At 41.2% G+C, this 23,963-nt stretch overlaps 2 protein-coding genes across 3 annotated transcripts; one reads left to right on the top strand and one right to left on the bottom strand.

Annotated features, from left to right (window-relative positions):
* Nucleotides 1-252: 252 nt before the first annotated feature.
* On the top strand, nucleotides 253-20,357 carry ccdc33 (coiled-coil domain containing 33). 2 transcript variants are annotated; one of them, XM_056386232.1, is made up of 12 exons: nucleotides 253-391; nucleotides 521-588; nucleotides 14,510-14,706; nucleotides 14,849-14,912; nucleotides 16,998-17,193; nucleotides 17,993-18,081; nucleotides 18,199-18,342; nucleotides 18,489-18,582; nucleotides 19,581-19,705; nucleotides 19,781-19,870; nucleotides 19,957-20,073; nucleotides 20,167-20,357. In XM_056386232.1, exons 4-12 carry the CDS (start codon nucleotides 14,883-14,885, stop codon nucleotides 20,227-20,229), a joined length of 948 nt encoding a protein of 315 aa, XP_056242207.1. In that variant the 5' UTR covers nucleotides 253-391; nucleotides 521-588; nucleotides 14,510-14,706; nucleotides 14,849-14,882; the 3' UTR covers nucleotides 20,230-20,357. The 2 variants fall into 2 exon arrangements, with proteins under 2 accessions (XP_056242207.1, XP_056242206.1); XM_056386231.1 differs by lacking the exons at nucleotides 253-391; nucleotides 521-588 and adding an exon at nucleotides 13,605-13,721.
* Nucleotides 20,268-23,679, bottom strand: LOC130175720 (cholesterol side-chain cleavage enzyme, mitochondrial). The gene is made up of 9 exons (XM_056386230.1): nucleotides 23,369-23,679; nucleotides 22,962-23,117; nucleotides 22,618-22,817; nucleotides 22,315-22,518; nucleotides 21,971-22,131; nucleotides 21,723-21,889; nucleotides 21,181-21,259; nucleotides 20,879-21,070; nucleotides 20,268-20,784 (listed from the first exon to the last, which is right to left on the bottom strand). The coding sequence occupies exons 1-9, from the start codon at nucleotides 23,635-23,637 to the stop codon at nucleotides 20,650-20,652; spliced, it is 1,563 nt and encodes a 520-aa protein (XP_056242205.1). The 5' UTR covers nucleotides 23,638-23,679; the 3' UTR covers nucleotides 20,268-20,649.
* Nucleotides 23,680-23,963: the final 284 nt, after the last annotated feature.

Here is a 23,963-nt window from a genome sequence, read left to right as displayed (position 1 = left end):
GCTGGGATCAGCCTCGCTGTGCCAACTGTTGATCGTCATGTCCTCTCAATCCCGCCCAGAGACTCTCTTATTAACCCAGGGACAAGCTGTGCTTAATATAGATTCACAGTAGACTAAAGATGCATTCAGAGTATGTTTTAATTTTTGATGAATGCAGATAATTTCCTGAAGCCACACTGAGTCTTTGTTGTGTGTTGCTGTGCTGCTCCCTTGTGTTTGCTGCAGGTCTCCCAGGTTGTTTCCCTCGAGACGCAGCGTGTGTGGAACCACAGCTTTCAGTTTCTGGAACAAGATTGTGCTGCCATGTTTACTGGAGCTGCTGCTCTGACGGTGGAGTGCTCCATAACCACTGGTAACATGGGGACAAGTCAAACATGTACAGGAAGAAAATGTGAGACTAAACTGTTGCTAAATCAGGAATGTTTACACAGTTTTGAATATGCCCTGAAACCTTCCTGCAGAGTTTGAGTCTTGCTGTTCTCTGTTAGTTAGTGCTGCACTCACATGGCTCATCCAACAGGAGCCGCACAGGAAGCTGATATCAGAAATGGGGCAAAGGCATGAAGGTGAACAAGCTTCCCCTAAGGGGTGAGTGAGGAGCTTAATTGCTTACGCTTAACTTGTAATACTCACTTTTTTCCACAGCTCTACTGTATTTCATTATAGGTGTTACAGAGTGTGTTGTTTTACAGGGTTTTACATATATTGCCATGGCAACAGCCATTCTTTGTGTTGTTTTCCTTTGTTACAGATTATTTCCTATTGTTATAGATATACTGTACATTAGGTAGAGGTCTGTTCCATTCAACACTAGCTGTCAGCATAGCACGACGTCCAATCACAAGGACACTGATATCTTTTTTACCTCATTAATGATATTTTGTTCTGTCAGAAATATCTGCTTGCCGTATAAGTGACTTTTTGAGTCCCTAAATCTCCTGATTTAATCACTTTGTGGCCTCCGTTAAGAATGGTTTGGATTTTTTTCACTGTATCTCACAATTTCAATCATTTTAATAGGTTGTAGTATCATTACATACTTCTGTGATTTATCATAAATAAGATGTAGATCTCTGAATTACACTGGGTTTAATCATCACTATTTTCCTGCATGGTTACTATTGATTTTTACAGTCCACTTTAGGGGATCATTTTATCCCTGCTTTCAGTCGATGTTTTTACGTTACATCAGGAGCCACGATGATTTTAAGCTCAGTCACTAACCTTGTATTCAGTTAAAAACAAGATTAGCTAAGAATTAGCCTACATTTGTTTTCTCTGAGACTCAAATATTGATGCCTACTTTGTCATAAGTCAATTTTCCTTTCCTTTTGTTTTTCCACATGGAGCCACACAGACAGCCATGAGGCCCCAGGCCTCACTTTCCAGTTCAGTTACTAAAAAAATATATGCACTACTTGCCTGGAGAGGGCACTAAACATACTTTATGGCTCTTTAATAATTGCTTTTCAAAATTATTATCTTAATGCATTCTCTTTTATGGGATCAGAGAAAATACCATTTACTAGCTCTTGGGAGCGGAGTGGCAATCTTGTATGTGATGTGTCTTGTCACCTATGTCCCTGCTCCGCCTCTCTCCTGCTGTTTGGCTCCTTTATGAGGCCTGATTCATTGGCACGCTTCAGCCATGATATTAATAGTAAGTATTATGTTCCCGGACAATGATTTTCAAAAAGATATTCCCCAGACTGTCACTTCAGCCTTTTATTGCTGTGTACAGAATTTGTCACTGTTCAGCTGAGATCCTCTGTATGTGTTAGACTGCAGGAATCAAGACTTCTTGGTGTTACAATCCAAACGTGGCCTTGTGCTCAAGGTCACAATGTATAGCTGCATGGGGGATCTCATACATAATGTATACAATATAGCATTCATAGCTAATTAGCACTAACAGGAAAAGATGCCCCCTGATTTCCCCTGATTTTAGTCTCATTTGCATAAATATAATGGGGCACAAGAGAGTGTAAAGCCCAATGTCTGTCCTCCCCAAGGGGAGGAGGAGAGGTGTTACTAGGATCTGGGTGCACAAGTGATAATTGTTAGAGAGCTGTTATTCTGACAGCCAGACCATAAACTAGACAGTGTGAAGTGAACAAAGAGACAATGCCTAACACATAAATGTGCCATACACCTGATACTGACTTTCAACACTCACTTAGATTTTTTAAAATGTGTAGACCGATTAGTTTCTCTCCAGAGCACTTGTGCAATGTGTGCCTATTTTTTAAAGTTTTACAGATGGACATTTCCCATTGTATTCATTGGGGAGACAGTGAGTAAATGCTTGTTTCCGACAGATGTAATAATAGCACAAGATAAATGGCAACACTAATGAGAACAGATTGAGATCAAACACCAGTGATTCAACTTTCTGTGTAAATGTTAAAAGGCTTTGATGGAAGACTCACTAACAGGTGTGTTAAAACCGAGAATCATATAAAGAGGGCTGAATAATGGTGATTTGGGGATGGGGGGGGGGGGGGGGGTTGCAGTTTGGGGGAACGGTGATACATTATTCACAGGGGTGGGGGCCTTAAGTGCCAAATTAATTTGTTTTTTCTTTCCAGTTGGACGGCAGAATAAATGGGCGCTGTCAGATGTGCAGTAAAGTGGCGTGCATTCATTTAGACAAGTGTTATTGCTGCACTGGAGCAATATGGTTTTAGCGAAGCAGGCCAGGCTGGTGGGTGGAAGCTGTGTAATTATCTCTGGTTCCTATGATGGCAATGATTGCTAAAGCAGCCAAGTGGTCCCAGAGCACAGCAGGTGTGACTGTCAGGCTGCAGGGTGGTGGGCCTGTCGGTGGATATGAGCGCACATGAGCAGTTGTGTCTGTGACTGAACAGACATTTGCAGACATTTGCAGAGGTTTGTTTTTTTGTTTGTTTTTTCATCATGATTTCTATTGATTTATTGCATGGTGCCATGAAAACCAAAAATCTCATGAGGGATCAAACACCATAATTCACACTATGGTCCTATCCTAACACTTTCAACCATATATCTGGGCTGTATTACCTACTCCTACATCATCGATCAAAGCATTAACATGTGCATTAACATGTGTTTTCAGGTTGCCATGAGCCACCCCTCTGTATAATGATCTTGAAAATATTTTTCAGCAGATCGGTGTTGACAGATTATGGCGTCGCACTGATTAAAGCAGACCAGGCAGATGTTGCCTTTTTTTTTCTCCTATAAAATTCCTCCATCACTTATGAGCGACTCTGACAATGTGCAAACGTAAAAACACAGACATCTGCTGTGTTTCAGAGGACCAGCAGAACAGAAACTGAATACTAATGTCACTGGAGCTCATTTATCTGTCTGGCATTCAAAAGATCTAAATGCTCTGCTTATTCTCTGCGATACAGAGGAAACTTTGAAACATGCCGGACTTTCAGTGGTGTAAGTCAGACCGTGGATATGACAGATGTTTGCCAAGAGATATGGTTTTTATTGACGCTCTCACACAGCCTGAGCTGACAGAGATATTGCAACTGGTTTATTTTCTCAGTCTGAATTCCTGTATCAATATCTGTTTGTGCTGCAGAGGCTCAACTAGTGTGGACACGCTGAAGTCATTTTAACTCATAATCATAACATGTAGCATGAAATGTAGAGTACGCCTATACATAAATTACACAAAATAAGGGTTTTGCCATCTTTCAGTTAGTAAGTGCAAATACTCACCAGTGCAACAGAAATCCACACGGGTGTTTTTGTTGTTTTATTTAAACTCTCATGTTGCCTCGGTTCAGCCTGACAGAGAGTCAGAAGGAGATCTGTTCCTCTTCTTACTGTTGTGTAGCGAGGACACTGTTTGAGATGATCAACACTTACTCGGCTGACTAATGAGGTGGATTCATTCGGGGCAAAGGGGTGGGCTGAACGTCTTTGTGAGACAGGCCTGCAGCCCCCTTCTTTGCAGCCTGCTCCCAGGGGAGGCCTCACAGACTGCCTAATTGAATCAAGTACACATGGTGCCTCCCCCTTCACAGCTCAGCCCCTCCCCGTACGAGTGGAGCGAGGAGGAGAGCTCTGGCTTTGATGCTTTTGTTCTCCTCAGAACCATGGACAGCGCCAGGGGGCTTCGCTGCAACTCGTTGCCTGCTGCTGGATGGAGAGGCACATCATCATTGCAGCACTCTGGCAGGCGCTATCTCCACAGCTGTTCCCATTACACTCTTGTACCGAGGTTGAAGTTTGGTGTGTTAGACTCTACCACACCATAAATTACTAGTCTAGCTTTAGATAGGGGGAGCTGGCCCAACCAGAACGATCGAAAGGGTCAATAGCCTATTTAATCTGTATTTGATAGAACATGGAGTAACATCCCTGCAGTGTAATTCATGTGTCAGTGGGCAGGTGGGCCCGACAAGAAGCACAAACAAAGACAGGACGGTGTGACTGCGCATAGTTTAGTGCCTTGTATTTCCTCTGTAAACGTCTCTCTTTTTCCTCAAACACGCCGAGACACAGACCACATATCCCCGGTGCCTCTCACAGGCCAGCACCCTCATTTCCGAGAGACAGATTGGAGTCGTGCTTCAAGGAAAAGTCTGCTTACTAGATGACCTCCAGATGCCAGGTTAATAAAGGATCCATTTGTGAGCCAGGATTCAAATTGCAAGATACAGAGCAGAGTCTGGCTCAGTCTGTCTCTGAGATGAATGCAGCCTCATCCTGTGGGCTGATCTGATTTTTATGAATGTCATGTAGTATGTTTATTTACATGAGCGTGTCTCTGTGCTCCAGTTGAACTTTTAAACTTTGATCTGGTAGTAACATTTCAACATAGTATTTTTATGTTGCTTGGAATACAAAAATAAAGATTTGTTATTTTTGTCTCATATTTCAGGCGCTCTACATGCAAATATTTTGACAGCTCAGTACATGGTAAGAATAACACAACTGTATCATTTATTTAATGCTACCACTAGTTATTATGGGTCTCATCTAAATCTCTTTTAGTATATATTCCTTGACCTGAATTAGTAATCCCCTTTGTGTAAGGCTGGCAGACAGCTGCTGCTACCATCCTAAATTTGGTCCATCCTGTAACAAAACTACAGTCTGCCTTAATTAAAATTATAGCTTAGATTAAAGTTTAGATTAGACCAATGATTAGAAGATTAATCATTTAGTTGAGCCCAAGAAAATGAATCAGCCACTATTTTGATAATCACCATCACATTCACTAGTTCAAGCTTTGCAAAAGTGAATCAAGTGAGCAATCTGCAAATTAATGACAATGAAAATAGTCGTTCACTGCAGTCTTGATTTAAATATCTGTAAAATTAAATTGAATATGAATGAGACTCATAAGTATTTTTACTAGACTCCCTCTCCAGCCAGTAACTCAATCATTACGCGCTGCCCGGAAAGCACTGTTGCAATGAACTTGGGCCAGATATGTCTAAGAGGCTAAAATGTAATTGTGGGGAACAGCTGGATTAGTCCATGCGATGTATATCCGCTCCTAATGCTATTAGATAGGAGTCTGGAGAATACCTTCCAGCACACAGCTCTCATTTTGATGAGCCAGTGGAAGACTGTGATCATTTCCACCTCACATGATGCAGGCTCTGTCTACCGGACTGCTGTGTTCAGTCAGGTACTTTGTTTTAGTTTCAAGTGTGTCAAGGTTACATAACCACTGAGAACTCATTTGGAATTGCATTTTCTAAATCACAGATGTTTTTTTTGTTTTTTATTTCTATAATATCACTATTTAAAATGCTGATACCAGTAATGCCTTGGGTAATGTGTTGACTGTGTGGTGGTATTTAAAATAGAATCCAGGTGGTGTCCAGAATCTCTATTGACTGCTCCATGCAATGTCCTGGTCACTTTCTCTTGCTCGAGGCAGACCAGGAGGAGGAGTCCCTTACTTGTGTTGTTCCTCCCAAGCAAGAGGACCATGCCCAGCCCAGATCTGTGTAAATTGTGTGTGTTGTCTACTTTTTATGTCATGAGCATAAAGGCTACAGCAGCACTGCTTATTACATGTAACACTGTGATCAGGCTCAATTATTTTAAAATAAATGACTTAATGGTGTTGATGTTACTCACATACATTCTCCTTGATGTTTGATTTATAACAGTGGAGTTATGTGTGTTAAACTACATATTGATTGTAAATCTACATGGGCTTTCAAAAGTCTTTTGACTGAGACTGATCAATACTCACTCTGAGTACAAATTTTGAATTCATCAGGCCTCCTTATATACTATTGATTTCTTGCAATGGCTGCCCTGAAAAGAATCTGATTACTTTTTTCCTCCATCAGTCAAAACAAACAGAAGCTTGATAGCAGCAGTCAGGTAGATCTGCTGCGCATTAATACATCCACTTTGCCTTTTTGTGCTGTTTGACTGAAAGGTGTAGATATGCGTGTACAGGAGGGAAGGAAAGGAGGAGGATAAGGAGTACTGCTATAATTTCTGGCCAATCTTGTCATCTGGGATCTCTGCATGTGTTTGTTCATATCTTGTTGGCTAAAGTGAAATCAACCTTGCACATTATATCAGTCAGCATTACATCAAACTTGTCGTGCATCTGATTGTCAAACTGTTCTCCGAACGTCATCACTGCTGCAGCATGTGTGAAATCCTTTGTGTATGTTTTATTGGCAGGGCTGCAATCCTCCCTACAGGCAGGACCCCAGGTTCAGAAGCTGCATAATATATGCAGTCCTACTCCAGCAGAGCTGCAGCGTACAGTAATTTCTGAGCCCCCCCCCCCCGCCGCCGCTGGGCACTGTTGTGGGTTGAGAGTATTGCAGACAGAGTGGAAGTGGCCCTGAATAGTAATAGCTTTACAGACACTTTTCACACATTGCAGCTGTGCAGTTTGGACACAGTAGCGTGAGCATCCCATTACAGAGGCGGTCTCCTAGCACTTCTCTCATACAGAGGTTAGTGTCTGTCGATCAGCTGATAGGAGATGAAATGGGGTCACAGTGACACCTAGTGGCTTTGTGTTGTCACTAAGAGGTTGTCTTGTGGGTTGTGACGATCTGGTTATGGTTTTTATTATTTTCACCATTACTAATAAATTGTTTGTTTCTGGATAAAATGAAAACGGCGGTGTCAGGACACCAGTTGGCAGTAGAATTTGAGATATCTGAGATAAAGCTGGATATTTTAGCTCCTTTAACTGAAACTACTCAAAGCTTTTCATACGTAAAAAACATTCTCCTTATGATTATGACTCCGGCCTCAACAGCCTTTCTTTTCTCATAGGTATCTTTCTACCCTACTGCTGTGATTTTCCATCTCTGTGTTATGTCTGTCCTGGAATGCAGACATTTTTTTTTTTTTTTTTCTTTTAGTCCATTATTTTATTTCTGCTGGAAATTGAAGACATGCAGTAGATAACAGGATCAACAAGGACAAAAGGCACTGGGCACAGTCCAGTATACATAAGTCTTGGACTGAAATGCAGGAAAAGCTGATGTGATACAAGCTGGCCTTGACAGACAAAAGCAGATAGAAATGCTCCGGAGCAAACCAGGCATGTGTGGGGAGGGGGAATCATGAATGTGGGCGGTTCAGTCTGACTCTAGATAGAAGAGCTGAGAGCTTTAGAGACCTTGAACACTGAGGGTCATCATAAGCCAAGGTTCTGGTGTCTGTTATGTGGAAGAGCCCCAAGCACATGTTTGCCATTATCATCATTTGGAGTGGACGCCATTTGAAAACATTTAATCAGTGTTTCTAATACACCCATCTGGTTAACTTACCTCACAGGCGTTTCCTGGAAAATGCACTGCCCCACCCCTGCGCACAGCACTCCATGATTCTACATTTAACAGACAGCAGAGTCATTAAAACAGCTCTTACCAGGCTTATTTACTGCTAATTCCTCAGTTGTTTACCTCATTCTCCTGTTGTTCTGTGATAAGGGCGGAGTGGGGATGAAGGGAGCTCCTCGGCTGCAGTCTGGTGTGCAGGTTGGGCTGGGCTGCTCTGTTTGAAGTGCCATGTGGAGGCCTCTATCTACACTCCGCAGCTGGAGCAGACCCAGACCGTGTAGAACAGATTTAAAGCCGTTCTGCTAAATGTGTAACCTCACACTCACCTCTGAATACAGATGTGCTGCTGCTGCTTCACAATGAAGCTGTTCCAGCAGTGTCAGCTATTGTCTATCTTGTCTTGTGTCAGCTCCAGCTAATAGCCTATCATCTGTCCATCTATGCAGGGCTGTCCATCATGAAACCCTGAATAGACCAGCCTGGTCATTAAAGACCGGAGCATTGCTCCACACAAAAAGAGGGTTGAAGGGTTAACTTCTCTATTCCATGCTCTTGTCTATTTTAGAAATGTAAATGATGCACCCTGACTGCAAAATATCCCATCAGCCCCCTGTTCCTTCACTCCCCTTGGTCGATATGGAGCTAATGTAAGTCTTTAACCCTCTGGTGGACCCCTGGCTAATACCATTAATTCCTCTCTACACATGATAAATGGTCTTTTCCAAGGTTGCATGGAACCTATGACTGATGAACGCATACCAAACAGCACTCTAAACCGCCATCTTCTCCACAGTAATGTACACTGGAACGGGGGTCATTTATATGGTCATCATTTGGATCCATTGACCCTTTCTTCTATGGCTGTTGTGCCACTGACCTGTTCTCTCATACTGGAATAATCAAGATGCAGGTCATTGGCTTTTCAGACACAAAATGTTCTCAAGATATCCATCTCCTGACGGGATCTCGGGTGGAAGTTGGTGTTTCCCTCTAAGCCTTGTAGTTACATCAGTTGGCTGTCTGACCTCAGCCCTGTGCTTTCGGGAAGGGTTGTGTGGCCGGGTGTTGACATCATTGCATCACATGTCTGCCCTCTGATGTAAATTCAATCCCAGTGACAGTCCTGCCAAAATAGGAATGATGTATTACACAAAAGGCACGCCTACCACTCTCATCAATCTTCATGCCCTTTTCACAGCCTCAGACAGGAGGTGCTTTTAATTTTAAACAAAGATGTTTAATTGATTTGGATTTATTTGTTGTGTTGTTGTTGCAACTATACCCAACATGATTTTCAACTAAATGTCCTACTTTGCTACTTTGCCATTGAATAATTTCTGCAAAACCTATTGTTGTTACAGCTCATTTCCGATACAAAATGAAGTTTCACACATATCTCGCTACCTTTCGGTCTTGGGGGGGGTCCCATTTGGATACAAGCAACATTAGCGTTTTAATGTTTTTCTGAACTATTTGGCGGTAAGCTGGCTTCGGTAAATGTCAACTGGTGTGTTAGTCATTAAGCTTCAGTTGTATAGCATTTTGGAAAGGTCATGTTAAGCCTGCGGGGAAATGCTGTCACCGACACTTGCTGTGCCGTGGCTGGGTGTGGGTGGTGTTTAGGTTGTTTCATTGTCCCGAGAGGGTTAGTCGTCTTTCCCGTACATGTTGGCTCATTGAATTCACAGAAAACAGACAGGTTTTACTGAACACCAAGGAGTGCCTCCATGTGTTATATCATAGTTTTGGTTTGCTGGCTTGGTCTCCTATTTTATGCCACTTAATACTTGTACAGACACATCACCGGGAAATAGTGTAACTTTTACTCATGACACGATATTTAACTGAATGAGTGATCAGAACTTTTTCTTCTTATTCATCTCTCACAACTCCTCAGATTTATCTTGTGACCCTTTGGGGGAGCCTGAGCAAGTGAACTATAATATAATATAAAGTAGATAAACAAGCTGCACTGGAAGTAGCTATTGCCATTAAGTGTTACTTACACATTAATGCGTCAGTATTCACAGGAGCCGATTTCCCGCAAAACAAGTACTTTTACTTTTAATACTTCAGCTGATAAAAGTTCAGTACTTTTACTTAAGCAGGATTTTAAATGCAGGACTTTTACCCGTAATGGAGGATTTTTACATTGTGGAACTGGCACTTTTACCTAAAAGGTTCTGAGTATTTTACACCTTGGACTTCTTGACCAAATATATTAAGTCAATGTATAAAGGGAGTAAATGTTACCAGTTTGTTTCATGAAAATATGATCTATTGTACCTTTATTTTCAGCACCCCATTGGTGTCATAGAGCAGTGTGTTTGGATGCACTCATTGGCCACACTATTCATTATGTTCAGGCCCTGCTTTTATATGTGTGCCCTTTTCCTTTATGGAGGACTGTGGTTTCACGGCAGCATAACCATAATTGACAGACGCTGATTTACTGATAATCCTTGGCTTTGCTCTCACTGTGGACCTCGTAGGGAGTGGTATTGGCTCTCAGCCTTGCACGTCCTTGAGTCAAAGCTGCATGTTGTCCTTGACACACACCTCTCTCGCTTTCTCTCTCTTTCTCTTTACCCCTCCCTCCCTCCTCTCTCAATTGCCATATTTTAAAAACCTTTATAGCCACAGTCCAGTAACGGCTCACTGCAGATGTGATTTTATTTTGCTGACAGGGCACAGATGTGATTACACACAGAACAAAATGTAATTTTCTCAGGGGAGACCTGTAATTAAATATTGTGGTGCCACAAGACACGTTTGAGTCACAGCTTGCTGAAACAACAATTAACTGAAACTCAATTGTACATATTTGAATGTAATTGCATGTAGAGCCCACCAGCAGATCAATTATTACCAATGTGGCTAAATTAGAATTTGAATAGGAATTTACCCTGATATAATTCAGAGCTACAATTAATGAAGGCTTTTATTGTCGGCAGATTAGGTTAGTATGACATAAATGTCTCATTTAAAAAAAAAAATACCTGAGTGAGAAATGCTCTCTTTTTAAAGATAAGCAGGACTGTGTAACTGTTGCTTCTCTCGTCTAATCCTATTATTCCTTGATTAAGATCTCCACTGCAGCAGCACAGACATAAAACAGGAACCGAGCAGCCCACACTGCAGTGCTGAATTCCTGTGGTGACTGAGGGACCATCTATGTAAACCACTGCATCCTCTTTTCTCTGTGTTTTTCTCTTTCTGCTTCAATTGTCATCAGTTCTCCAACACCCCTTTTACGTCTGTGTCCATTAGCACACTACAAGTATTTCCGCTTGGCTTGCCATGTGTGCGTGGTGGCATGGGAGGGTTGAGGAAGCAGGATGGATGGGGAGGAAGCTGAGGCTAAATGTGGGAAAAGAGGGAAGAGTGAAGTCTGGGTCAGATGAAGGTTTTAAAAAAAAAAAAAAAAAAAAAAAATAGTGGTGGACGGAAAAGGTGGAATATGTGGAGGGAGGGAGAGAAAGCTCCTGGGAGCCACCTTGCTCTGGCACGCTAATTGAAGCCCTGTGTGGCAGCAGACTCAGAGCTGTCACTCCAATGAAGAGCCCATTTGCTGCATTTTGCAAGCTGTGTGCTGAATTCTGATTATGTTACTGAAAGCTCCAGCCACAGGCCGATACTGTCACTGAGACCCCACCCCTCCCCACCTCTCGTATGGGGATACACAGCATACATCCCATTCCCCTCCCCAGCACTTCACAGATTACATGTAACAGGGTCAGAGGCATTCTGAACACGAGCAGCGACCACGGAGCACAACATGTGAATATGAATGATTTTGTTCTGAGGATTCTGTAAATTTGTCATGCAATTTCATACATGATAATGTGATATTAGACTCTGCGGGAAGTGTTTTCAGTGGTACAGGTTTTCCCTTGTTGGATTACAAGAGATTATGTCTTCTAGCAGAGCACATAGCTGCAAGCACCCAGTGAATTATTTATCACGTATTAAAGCAGTCAGTTATGAAAATATTTAACTGAACAGCGTAGGATCTTTAAATGATAAGCTGCAGTAGCGATATCCACGCTCCATGCACATGTTTATGAGAGGAAAATTTGTAATGACATTTGTATGACATTTAATTTAATTACCTGTTAATGTTGGATAAGGATTTATTGGCACTGTCCAATTTTGACATGTAACTGTACAGCAGTGTTTTTTTATCATTGTTGTTTAAATGCAGATTTAGTAAAGATGGAGACTGGGAAATGAGTTAGCAAAGTAATGTCTTACATCGAGGACTTTTCCTCCCTGCCCCCACTTTTATCATTTCGTCTCAGTCAGATCTTGTGCCATCAATGATTGTCTGTCGGAGCTTTCACCACTAATGAGCAACCAAAGCAGAAGAGTTATTGATCCACAGCTATTGAGGGTTTCAAATACATTTGCATATAAATATGTGTAGACACACTTTAGGCAAGTTAAAATTTATATGTATACATTTCATGCAACAAAAAAAAAAGCACATACACAACTATCAAGTTATTTAAGGTTTTAAGGTCATGTTATATTCATGATGGCTAAAATGTCAGCCTTTGACATTTCGTCACTGTCCTATAAAAACCACATATTGCCAAAGCCTCAGCTTTTCCTGAGCTAATGAAAACAGATCTGTTTTCATCTTTGAGACCATTTATACTTCAGATCATCCAGTGAAGTTTTAACTTAATTTAAGGTTTATTTAATGTAGGAAGAAAAAGGAAACTTATTAAATTTTTTTTTTTTTGTCTATACTCTGCCCTATTTTTCCAAATAAAATTTTTTTTTTGAGTTTTCATTCAACTCTTACTGAAATTAGATGTGTCTTTTACACAGCATCAGTGATCTGACATCAGACCCTTATTGAGTCGAGAGGAGTTGGGAATAAATGCTCAGTGGTGCCACAGGTGCTGCACGGCACAGTCAGTCCCCATCAATCTGATTAATTCATCAGGGAGCTGGTATTTACTGAGCAGGAACCTCCATTTAATTCCATTGATTGTTCCATACTGTTTTCTGGCATAAATATAAGGCTTGATATTACTGGCAATGCTAAGATACAACAGAGCAATGGTGGCAGAATCAGATCTTTAAAAAACTAAAAGTAGAAAAGCCAGTGTAGTAATATTCTTAGAGATAAAACGTAAAAGCATAGAAGTAAAATCATCAAAATACATTAGGCACCAAAAGAATGGCCCATTTTACCATAATATTATAATAGTAAGAATTATTATTATTATTGATGCATTAAGCATTACTTGATTGTTGCAGCTGGTAAAGGTGGAGCTGGTTTTAACTACTTCATATACTGCTTGTTGGCTTAATCTATACTAATACATCATAGTTTATTTTTTGATGATATTTTGTATTAATAATCTGGATCTGAGCAACAAAAATAAATACATTGTTTATGGAAAGGTCCAAATATTCAGTGATTATGTAAGAGGAACTTTGGAGAGAGAGAGAGAATTTTTGGAAGTCACTCCTCTGAATGAATGAATCATTAATGGATGTTATATAATATATACATATGATATTATAATAGGAATAGAAATCTTCAAAGTAACTCGTGACTAAACTGTAGAAGAGTAAAAAGTACAATATTTGGTTCCAAAATGTAATGGACTAGAAGTACAGTAAAATGGATTTACTAAAAATAAAACTACCTCAAAATTGTAGTCAACTACAGTACTTGGGTAAATGTACTTTGTACTGCAATGTTTTGAATATGAAACATGATACCACAGTGTTTTCTACATAACAAGAGTCCTTTCCATTGGCCTGAATGTGTTGCCAAGGCTTGTGTTGTGGTTACAGGCTGATTGTTCAAACTTTCACATCCACCATCAGTTATGTGTTCATTCTTCTGATGAGGACTTTTCCTGTTGGATGAAGGCCTCAAAAAAGACAAAATCACTCAGCAGCCCTGCAGCTACAAAGGTAGGCTCTGACTGTGGAGGTATTTGTGTTGGAGGGAGCGCCTGTAGGAAGATAATAGATAATGTCTCTGTTTCATGTCATTTCTTTGAATCTGTGCTACCTGGCAACTGCGGCCATTGACAGTGTACACTGTATATGCGAGGCTCATACTCAAAGGACTTTAGGGCCGTTGAATTAGAGCTCTCATGATATAAAGTGGGTACTGTATGCATAGTGATGTAACAGCCTTTATATTCAAGAGATGAAGAGGCAGAACAGGCCACATACAAGCACAGTGAGTGGTTAGAGGGCATAGCTGCAATGTTTTTTTTTTTTTGGATAAAAGCTTTCATTTTCTGTGAAAACAGGACTGGTAGATTTAATGTTATCATTGCATAGGTCATTCAGCTCTCCCACATTGTTATGGGTGATTGTTTAGCATTTTGCTTGATCTGTACAACTAACAGTTAATGCTTTCTTGTGGCTTCTGTCATGTATTTAACCTAACCCTGTTTTGTTGGAATTGGCTTCACCTCCTGCTGTATGTGTAATAATGATGACAAAGTGTTGAAGTGATAATCCTCCCCTTTGCCACAAACTGGCTTTGCAGATTTGATGTAGGTGATTAGTTTTGTTTGGAGTAAATTTGAAGTAGAACTATGTGGTCTTTATATGGTTAAAGATGGACTCAAGGACACCAAACACAACATTAGTGTTAAAAGTTATATTTATTTTGTGCTAATCCTGACACAGTTTCAAGCTTAGTGTGGAGTTAGAGTTTGCCACTGAAACCAGTGTTTTCTCTTCAGCTTCAGAAGGACAGATATCACCTCCCATCTCATGATGCCCTGGCACAGATCCTACCAGATTACCAGTACCTCGCAAAGACTGAGCTCCAAAATGCAACCAATCAGGAGCAGGAGAGACCCACTCAGAGGGCAGAAGCCACACAGGCCAACAAACCCAACATAAATCACACATATCAAGTTCATCAGCCACATATACGGTAAGACAGAAATGTGTGAAACATGGATTTATTGTGACGATCACTGAATAAATAATATTTCAGTAAGACTAAAACAGAGATTTTATAGATTCATTTCACTTACTGTTATGAGTCATTTTTATGAAATGTGTCCATGCTTCAGACCCCCTCTGCACAACTTTGAGGATGATCCCAACATGGCAGAGATCACCAACCTCCAAACTAAGGTGATTGGACACAATCAATACGTTAACTCTACAATCAATCAGTGAGGCAATCCCCACTGTCACGTTTAGTTAGTGAACAGCAACGGGGAGGGCCTGTGAGATGAAGCAGAAACTCACAGCTGCACAGGAGACAAAATGGCAGCAAGTGGAATAGATTAACATTTCTCAGACTGATTGCACTTAAGGAGGATCGAGCTGATGAGCTTTAAGCTTGTGCTAAGGTCTGAGAGTGTTGTATACTGTATGCATATCCTGGCATTTTCTCCTGTTGCTGTGAGCTTTTCTTCAGAATTTGATTATTTATTTAAATTCACTGTAGATTTGTGGATTGGTTGAAATGATATGTATGCATGCAGATTTTATGTTGCTTCATGTAGATTTTGACTGACTTAGGAAGAAGGCAGAGCTCTTGGTATTAATTGGATGATTTCACACACAGTGACACTGCATCCATTAGTGCATGATACTACTGTACATGCATAATGATAATGATAGCAGATTGGAAAAGCCACATTAAGCATCACATCCTCATGCTTCAATCCAGCTACTTTCTTTCTTTGGTACATTATTGTCCAGGAGTGACAGTATGTGTGACAGCTAGACCATTTTAATGTCTTCAAATCACAGAGAGGGGAGGGAACCTCCAGTGTTCACCGGCAGAAACAGAGGCTCCCCTTTTATTTTTGACACATGAAGGGACTTTCCAGACTCATCATGGGGAGCCGTCCTTCCCATTATGCCTGTGGGCCCCCCAACAGAGACACCACCTCATCTACAGTCATGATTGTCACCTCTTCCCTGCCCTTTCAATTAGATGCTCAATTTCACCCTTGTGTCCCCTGGGAGTCACAAACACACCATCCGAGATTGGAATCTCCTAATCGCCCCCACCACCACCACCACCACCTCACACACACACACACACACACACACACACACACATGCAGCTGGACCCTGCTTTCAGACTCCATTCATTTCCATCTATTCAACTTGATGGAGGGGCATGTGACAGAGCAGAGAACAATACTGATAGACAACAGGCTCATGCATTACACAGAAACATGCCCTGATAACAGCTCTGCAACAATACATTTCCTGGAAAGCATCTCTGAGTGCTTTCCAGGAAACTATAATCAGTGAGGATTTTTTTATCTTTTCAAAGAAGGGCAACAAGAATGTGAAAAGAAGACAAAACAAACAAAAGAAATCTATGAAAAATTTTGTAAAATTCAGTGTCATTTTTTGGTCTCACTGAAATACCCTCAGGAATTTGGCAGGAGTTTCACCTCTAGAGTTCAGCAAATGGGCTTTCACAGTAGGACGCTCCCTGAATGCACCGCTAGGATTTATCCAAAATCCTCAGTTAAAGCTCCCGTGACAAAAGACCTTCGAAGGATAGGGTGTTATTGTCCCTCTGGATCTGAGGAGCTGGGCTCTGAATTCATTGTAACCCAGCCTTAGACAATCGATTAATGGCATAATTGTCTTTTTTGGCTCAGCTATGTCCCATTAGCCATTTCTCATGTTATGTGCTTATTTTAACTGGGAATAATCAATTATTTATTGAGACACTAAGCCTCATGACAAACTGTACATGCAATGCTTATTTGTTGCTGGGATCTTAGTGTCGAGAAATGTCCTGTTGACTGCATCCTGGAGGACTTTATCAAAAGATGGGGTTGAAGAGACACCTAGAGGCGGTGTTCATGTAGAACAGCACAACATCAAGACATCCCACCGGACTACTGGGGATTTTGTTGACAGTTATGTGACATTGGCCCTGTTTTGCTGTTGATATTTGTAGAAAAAAAGAAAAGACATGAGACTGACTGAGACAAAAAAAACACCAGTCAATGTTTCTGGCTATTTGAATACAAATGAGCTTGAGGTTTTCCATTGGGGGAAATGGTTTTCAGTCATTTTTGTACTTTACACTTACCTTGATTATCATCATGCAACTCAAATCTAAACAGAGTTTTACTAATGAGCACCGAAGGGGATTCGCTTGGAATGGGGATGAAATTACTATTGTTAAAAAAGCCCCTTCAAGATTCTAGAGATTGACAGGCGACACTTCTCCATCAGGAGATGGAAAACTATCGTTCAGCCATGAATAAGATGGCAGAAGATATCATAGTGCTGAGGACGCAGTTGGTGACGGTGGAGGCAGAAAACAGCAGGCTCCGCAGCGATCTGTCTCTGCACCAGCACCTTGGCCGAGATCTGCTGGATGACACAGACATTGACGTCATGACCAAGGCTGAGATTTCTGACCACATAGGTAAGACACAGCAGGGCGCTATGGTTAATTACTCAACCATTCATTCATTAGCGCGCTGTCTTAAAACTAGCCTGAACCAAAGCCATGCAAAAAAAAAAAAAAAAACACAGTGACTGACATTCTTTCAGCTCTTCAAAAGGTGAGAGCAAATGTAGACAAATATTCAGATTCATTAATGTCAGAGAGTTTACTATCCAGCCAGCAGTTGTTGAACCTTCACTCCATGTTGCTATGAATTTATGGGCATTTCACTGGCACATGAGTTAGTGATGTGGAAGGTGGCCCACTGTGTGTTTGCATATCCTTGTGAGTGTCTCTTCCCAAGCAGACTGTGCCGTTTTGTGATAACGCAGCTCATTTAGGCCACAGACCCCGATAAGCTCTGTGGGTAGTACATCCCTTATCTCCTGAAGGACAGTTTGTGACCCTCAATGAAAGGATTTTCATGAAGGTTTCTCTGCCGGCATCAAAGCAGAGGGACTAGATTTAAGTCACATCCGAAAGAAAATCCATTAGATTTCAAAGGACTTTATTGATGGGTGCTTTGATCATTATTGTTCAAATGGCCAAGCCTCAGACTCGACATGTCCATCTTTCTAAATTTTAAATAGTTTCAGAGTTTCCATATCAAATGCTAACTCTCATCTTAGGTATGACTAGCTGTCAACTTGCTTTTCCCAAATGAATAAATGAATCCAAAAACCAGCACGTTCTTCTGCCTGCACAAATAACAGACAGAAATGTATCTTTACCTGGATGTATGCTGCTGTGTACAATTTGTCCTGTTGTTCTTTTGAAGCCTCTCTGAAATTCAAACTGGCCAGTGAGACCAGTAAGGCGGCCTCGCAAAGGGACAGGATCCAACAGCTGCAAAATGAGCTGATCAAGGTTAAAAGATTAACCAAACAAACATTACACAAATGAAACTTAAAACAATTTTTGTCAGTGTATTTGTCGTGTTTATGTGGTTTTCTACTCTGTCTTCTTCTCATGTGTGTTGTGCAGAAGAATGACAGTGAGAAGCAGCTGCTTAAACTTCACAGAGCTCACCAGCAGCAGCAGCAGCAGCAGGAGGAGCATCTGCAGCACCACCAGAGTCGCTTGGCAAGGATGGCAACTTTGGAGGCCACAGTCAAACAGCAGGAAAAGGTGAACAGTGAGCAACGCTGTCTGTCCACTCTGCACATATCTGTATACTAGTTGTATTCCAGTTTATCGACAGGGAATGCTTCTGTCTATAAAATGCATATGTGAGGATAATATCCTTTATACTTGTGCTATGCCGATTTTTTTAGGTCATTGAGAAGATGGAGAAAGTCTTAGACGGCAAACTCAGAGAGAAGAACAGACAAAGTGGTGACAAAAGTCTGGCGTTGAAAAAACACAGAGGTGAGTGGACTGAGTGAGGTGAAAATATACAGTCACTGAGCACTTTATTAGGAACATCATACTAATTCTGGGTAGAGCCTCTCTTTGCCTCAGTTCTTCATGGCATGGATGCCACAAGATGTTGGAAACATTGCTTTTAGATTCTGGTCCACGTTGACCAGCTACACATTGATGCTGTGAATGTTCTGTTCAACTGGACGCCTTGTCACGTTCGTGAAATCAGTTTAAGATGACTTTTGCTTTGTAATGCAGTGCATTATCAAGCTGAAAGTAGCCAATAGAAGATGGTGGTGGCCATGAAGGGATGCACATGGTCAGCAATAGGGCTGCACAATTAATCAAATTTAATCAAAAGCGCAAGTGCAATATCCAAATCGCAGGAGCTGAATTTTTTTGATAAAGATAAAATGTTGTTGTGCATTGTTAGCACCATAAGCATTGAGGTGCTACGGAGGCCTACAAATCATATTCTCCAGACGTAAAGGAACATGTTTGTTTGGTACAAGACCCAACAAAAATCGCATCACCATTTTTATTTTTTTTTCAGTGAAAATAAAGTGCAAAAATGACCATTCAGACTGAATCAGACCAGGTTACGTTTTCCCAGTCTTCAACTTTCCATTGTTGGTGAGCCTGTGCCCGCTGCAGCCTCAGATTTCTGATCTTGAGTGACAGGAGTGGAACCCAACGTGATACTCTGCTGTTTCCACCCATCTGCCTCAAGGTTCGACATGTTTTACATTCAGAGATGCTTTTCTGCTCACCACAGTTGTAAGGTGGTGATCTGAGTTATCGTGGCCTTTCTGTCAGCTCCAACCAGTCTGGCCATTCTCCTCTGACACCTCTCATCATCTAAGTGTTTCTGTCTCCAGAACTGCTGCTCACTAGATGTTTTTGAATAAACAGGTGTACACATGTTCCTAATAAAATGCTCGGTGGGTGTATATTCACGAAAACATTTGTGGCCAGGACACTAGACCTCTCTTCGTGCTGTGTAGGTAAAACTGACCGCAGAACAGAAGAAATAGAGTCGGCTCTGGCAGCAGAAAACTCTCGTCTCAGAGAAGAGCTGGACAGGATTCGCAGGCAGCCTGCCCCCGTCATCATACAGCAGGCAGCACAGGTACTCCCACACATTCAAGTCAATTGATTTCTCAATTGAAATTCTCAAAGTGACGTGTATCATGCCCCCCCTCAGAGAAAGGAAGTACTACCACTCAAGGAGAGACTGAGTTTACTGAATAAACTAGAGAAGGCTGAGGCAAGAGTCCAAACACTGGAGGCTCAGGTAAAAAAATTAAACATTCTTGTACTGTATATGTCTCATTCATGGTTCATGGTTGCTTGCATGTTTTTTCCTTTGTTCTAATACAGATGGAGGAGAACTCTAAATTGTGGGGGAGACAGAAACAGGATCTTTTGACCAAACTGAGCGAGCACAGGCACGGCTTCGTCCGATCATCCACCACAATCCTTCATAATGTTTCTTCGGTCAGTTAGTCATTCATTCATTTTACACACTGTGCTTCATTTCATAAGGTATTCAACATGGAATGATTTACCTTGCTGTTGTACTTCTTACAGAGGGTTGTATCAGATTCCTTAAATCAGCAAAGCATACAGAGGAAGCGGAAACCTGAAAAGTGACCTGCAAATGAACTACTGGAAAAAACTTACAAGACATATTTCCTGTCAGTTGTATTGTTTTATTTATTTTTTTAGGGAGTTATTTTTTTATATTTTCAAATATTATGGAATAAAGATACTGTACATTCCAGGTTTGTCAGTATATTGTACACACACAGACTACACATTTCCATTATTATTCACTAAGTAATATACAAAACACATAATTAATTTGTTCACCAGTTATGGATTATCTGAGGTAACTTGTTCATGCGCATTTCTTTTTCCTTCCTCAAGTTTTTCTCTTGCTTTTTGCCAGCGAATCAGGTTGGAAGATTTTACTCTGTATTTATATTGTGGTACCTTGTGAAGCCCTTTACAATTATGTATGATAAAGGACAACAAAAATGTGCCTGATTTGTCATGCACCCCATTTTTCTCTCAAATATTGTGTTGCTGACTAGTTTGTAGGGGTTTCAAAGTCAGAATTATGGGCTTTTCTGGTAAGAGGATGAGCTCAAAGGTACTCTGCACTTCCACATAGCGCTGTTTCTCCACTCTGAAGTTCTCAAGCATCTGCAAATGCCAAAGATAATGGAAACAGTTAAAATGATGTGTAAACGTGCGATAAAATGTGGTGAAACTGCTCTTTTTTCTTTGTATATCTCACATGGATGAGGAAGAGTTGCATCTCTGTCTCAGCTATTCTGCGTCCTAAACATTGACGAGGGCCAAAGCCAAAGCCCAGGCTTTTGAAGTAGTGCGTCTCCGTCCTCAGCCATCGGGAAGGCAGATACTGCTCTGGACGAAAAAACACCTTGGGGTCTCTTCCCATTGCGTATAGTCCTAACTGAACCAAAGTCTAAACACAAACAAAAAATGGTGAGCATTCCCTCTGCCACTGCACAGTCTCTTTAAAAAAAAAAAAAAAAATACAAAAACATGACTTGAAGATTCATAACTGCCTCTTACCCCAGCTGGGATGTGGTAGTTTTGAATAATGATGTCTTCTGCTATGTATCTTTGCAAGCTCACTGCAACTGGGTGTAACCTGTGGTATGAAAGTGAAAATTCGATATTGAAAGAAACTTTTTAACTCCGTAGCAGAATTGAGAGTTAAAAAAGTTCATTATCAGAGCAAATGCATTATGGGTTAGTGGAAAATGTATTATTGTATTAGAGAAACTATGTCTGATATCGTATTAGTGGGTCTTATTTAAGATTAGGTTTACCACAGGGTGCATTTTGTACTGTAGAATGCCTCAGAGGAAATTAAAGTCTTCTAATGCACCTATAATCTACTGCCTTTGTTGAAGAAAATCATTCAAGTCCTATGTATATATCTATATGAGGAAATTTTGTGTAACTGCACCTCTTTGAATACCTATGCATTACAGTGTGATACAGACAAGATCAAGGGTCAACTTAGCAGGGGGCAGGAAAGGCTCCCAGACTTAGACAATTAGCAAGGGCAAGGGCATTGTCAAATATCCTTGTGAAACTGTTTCTTTCACCTCAGTGTTTCCTTCAGAGCTCCTTTAACCAAGGGAATCCGCTTCAGCATCTTCAGCATGTCTCCCTGGCTTTCAGCCCGAGCTGCAGCCACCTCCGCCCTCAGCTCCTCCTGGAGGTTGGGGTGCCTGGCTAGTTCATACAATGTCCACAGCAGCGTTATAGAAGTCTGAAACACACAAACAGAACTAAGCAGTCTTAAAAAGCCGAAAAGAAGTCACACTCTGAAAAGAAATGATTTGTTTCTCACTGTATCTACTCCTCCAGCCATTAGCTCAGTGATGCTGGCCTTGATGTCTTCAATGGATAGCTTGTCCAGCATAAGCAGGCTGGGCAGGACTCCTGGGTATTTCTTTTGAGTGCCAGTTTCCTGACGCAACTGTCTGTAGATGTTCTGGATGCAGCGGTCCGCTGATGCAACAAAAGGATGAGACTGGAATAAGAAGCTCCACCGAACACAGTACAAATGGAAAAATGGAAAATTGTTGTTTTCAGGTGACAGTGCTATAATCTCATTTGGTGTTCTGCTAATAAATCTTGAAAACATCATGACATCAAAACTGTAAAAATTCATCCTGGTACTCTGAGTCCGACCTTGGTTGAAGATCCCATCCCAAGCCTCCACATGGTCCCGCCACACCTTCGCTCCAATTTGTCTCAACAGACCAGGAGGTATGTAGAGCATGGGTGAGGTAGTCTTGAACATGAGGGTGATGCAGTTGATGAAATGTTGAGCTTCAGGGTCAATGTAGTCCAGCATCAGACCCAGACGCTCACCATACAGCACTGAGCTCACCGCTGTGTAAAGAGTCAACAATGTGAGGGGGAAAAAAAGGGCACTGGCCCATACAGTGAGGATAATAGATAAATATCAGGAGAGTTGAAAGTAAGTCTTACATTCTAGTGCATATTTAAAGAGTTCTTGAGAGAGGTCAGTAGTCCATTTGTTCTGGCCACTTCGCTTTATCTTTTTGTGAACTCTAGCCACAAAATCCTGGCCCACTTCATCCAGCAAAGGCACAAAGTTTTCCAGCACTTTTGGGGAAATCACCTCCTTGTTGAGAATCACCCGGTTTGATCTCCAGTCTTCTCCATTCCTGCGGGAAGATAGGATGTCAACTTCAAACTAACCAGGCAACTAGTAGGCACAGTGTTATAGCAATCAATAAAACCTGTGGTTCCGTCAAAATATTAGTAAAACAGAAATTATACAGGTAGAAACGCATAATAATACCACATACTTTAGCAAAACTCCGTATTTGCGATTCCTGTAGTCTCTGTATGCTGTCCACGCTTCAACTTTCAGCCTTTTAGGATAATGGCCCTCTGCTTTGAACACGATGGCAGCATCCTCAGGATTGATGATATTTACACTTTCATAATAACCTATTTTTTCTCTGACATACACAAAGAGAAAAGAAAGGGTGAATATATATCAGCTGCTTGTCTTTAAAAAACATGACCTTGTTATACGTCACAGATATTCTCCTTGAACACAAAATGTTTAGATTTGGACAACAAAATATCTTGCTAGTGACGTAATTCAAAGTCCTTGATGTTTTGTCATTATTACTCGAGATACACAGTAGCATTATGCAGCTTTTTTATTTTTTTATTAAAGTAATGTAAACCACCTAGACATCCATACCTGTAGATGGGTCCAAAAGTTTTGAAGTTCTGAACCATAATGTGGTGAAGGTTTCTAAAGCCATCCAGTTTCCAGAAATTGTACAAGTTGGCCGCCCCATTCTTCCACAGTCCAGGAATCTCCCTGAAAGGCCTGACAATACTGCCACTTTCTGAGAACGCCTGTTTGACCACTGGCATGCTACTGCTGCAGCGCACACCTGATGTCAACTCTTCTATCCAGGGTAGGGGCAGCGTCACAGGGCTGCGCCACACACTCCACCTAGCCATCGTGTCAACAAAAATGCTCACTGTGCTCTACCCTCAGCAGCTTCTCTGGCTTTCCCAGGGACATCTGGTGCAAAAGGAGGCTGGTCTAAATAGTTTGCCCCCCCCCCCCTTGCTGTGCTGATCAAGGCTCTCCAGTTGATATTTACAGCCTAATAGAATACAACACAGTGCAATATGTCTGTGTATGGCATTTTTAAGATGCATTACTGAATATTTCATTTTGTAACAGTGTCAGAAACTATTTAGACTAAGCCAGCTAAAATTAGGTCTGGAGACCTTCAAAAAGTTTGTTGTTTTTGTAAACAAGCTTTGATTTGTGAAGAAAA

Source organism: Seriola aureovittata, chromosome 10 (genome assembly GCF_021018895.1).
Source record: "Seriola aureovittata isolate HTS-2021-v1 ecotype China chromosome 10, ASM2101889v1, whole genome shotgun sequence".
NCBI lineage: Eukaryota > Metazoa > Chordata > Actinopteri > Carangiformes > Carangidae > Seriola > Seriola aureovittata.
The sequence above is the reverse complement of the archived record's forward strand: the minus strand, read 5'-3'. Positions and strand labels throughout refer to the sequence as shown.

Coding starts and splice junctions, on each gene's coding strand:
- LOC130175720 (XM_056386230.1), bottom strand. CDS start 23,637: ATGGCTAGGTGGAGTGTGTGGCGCAGCCCTGTGACGCTGCCCCTACCC. Junction 23,118..23,368: donor ACTTTTGGACCCATCTACAG/GTATGGATGTCT, acceptor TGTGTATGTCAG/AGAAAAAATAGGTTATTATG. Junction 21,890..21,970: donor TGGCTGGAGGAGTAGATACA/GTGAGAAACAAA, acceptor TGTGTGTTTCAG/ACTTCTATAACGCTGCTGTG.
- ccdc33 (XM_056386231.1), top strand. CDS start 13,671: ATGAAGGCCTCAAAAAAGACAAAATCACTCAGCAGCCCTGCAGCTACA. Junction 18,583..19,580: donor GGCGTTGAAAAAACACAGAG/GTGAGTGGACTG, acceptor CGTGCTGTGTAG/GTAAAACTGACCGCAGAACA. Junction 20,074..20,166: donor TCCTTCATAATGTTTCTTCG/GTCAGTTAGTCA, acceptor TACTTCTTACAG/AGGGTTGTATCAGATTCCTT.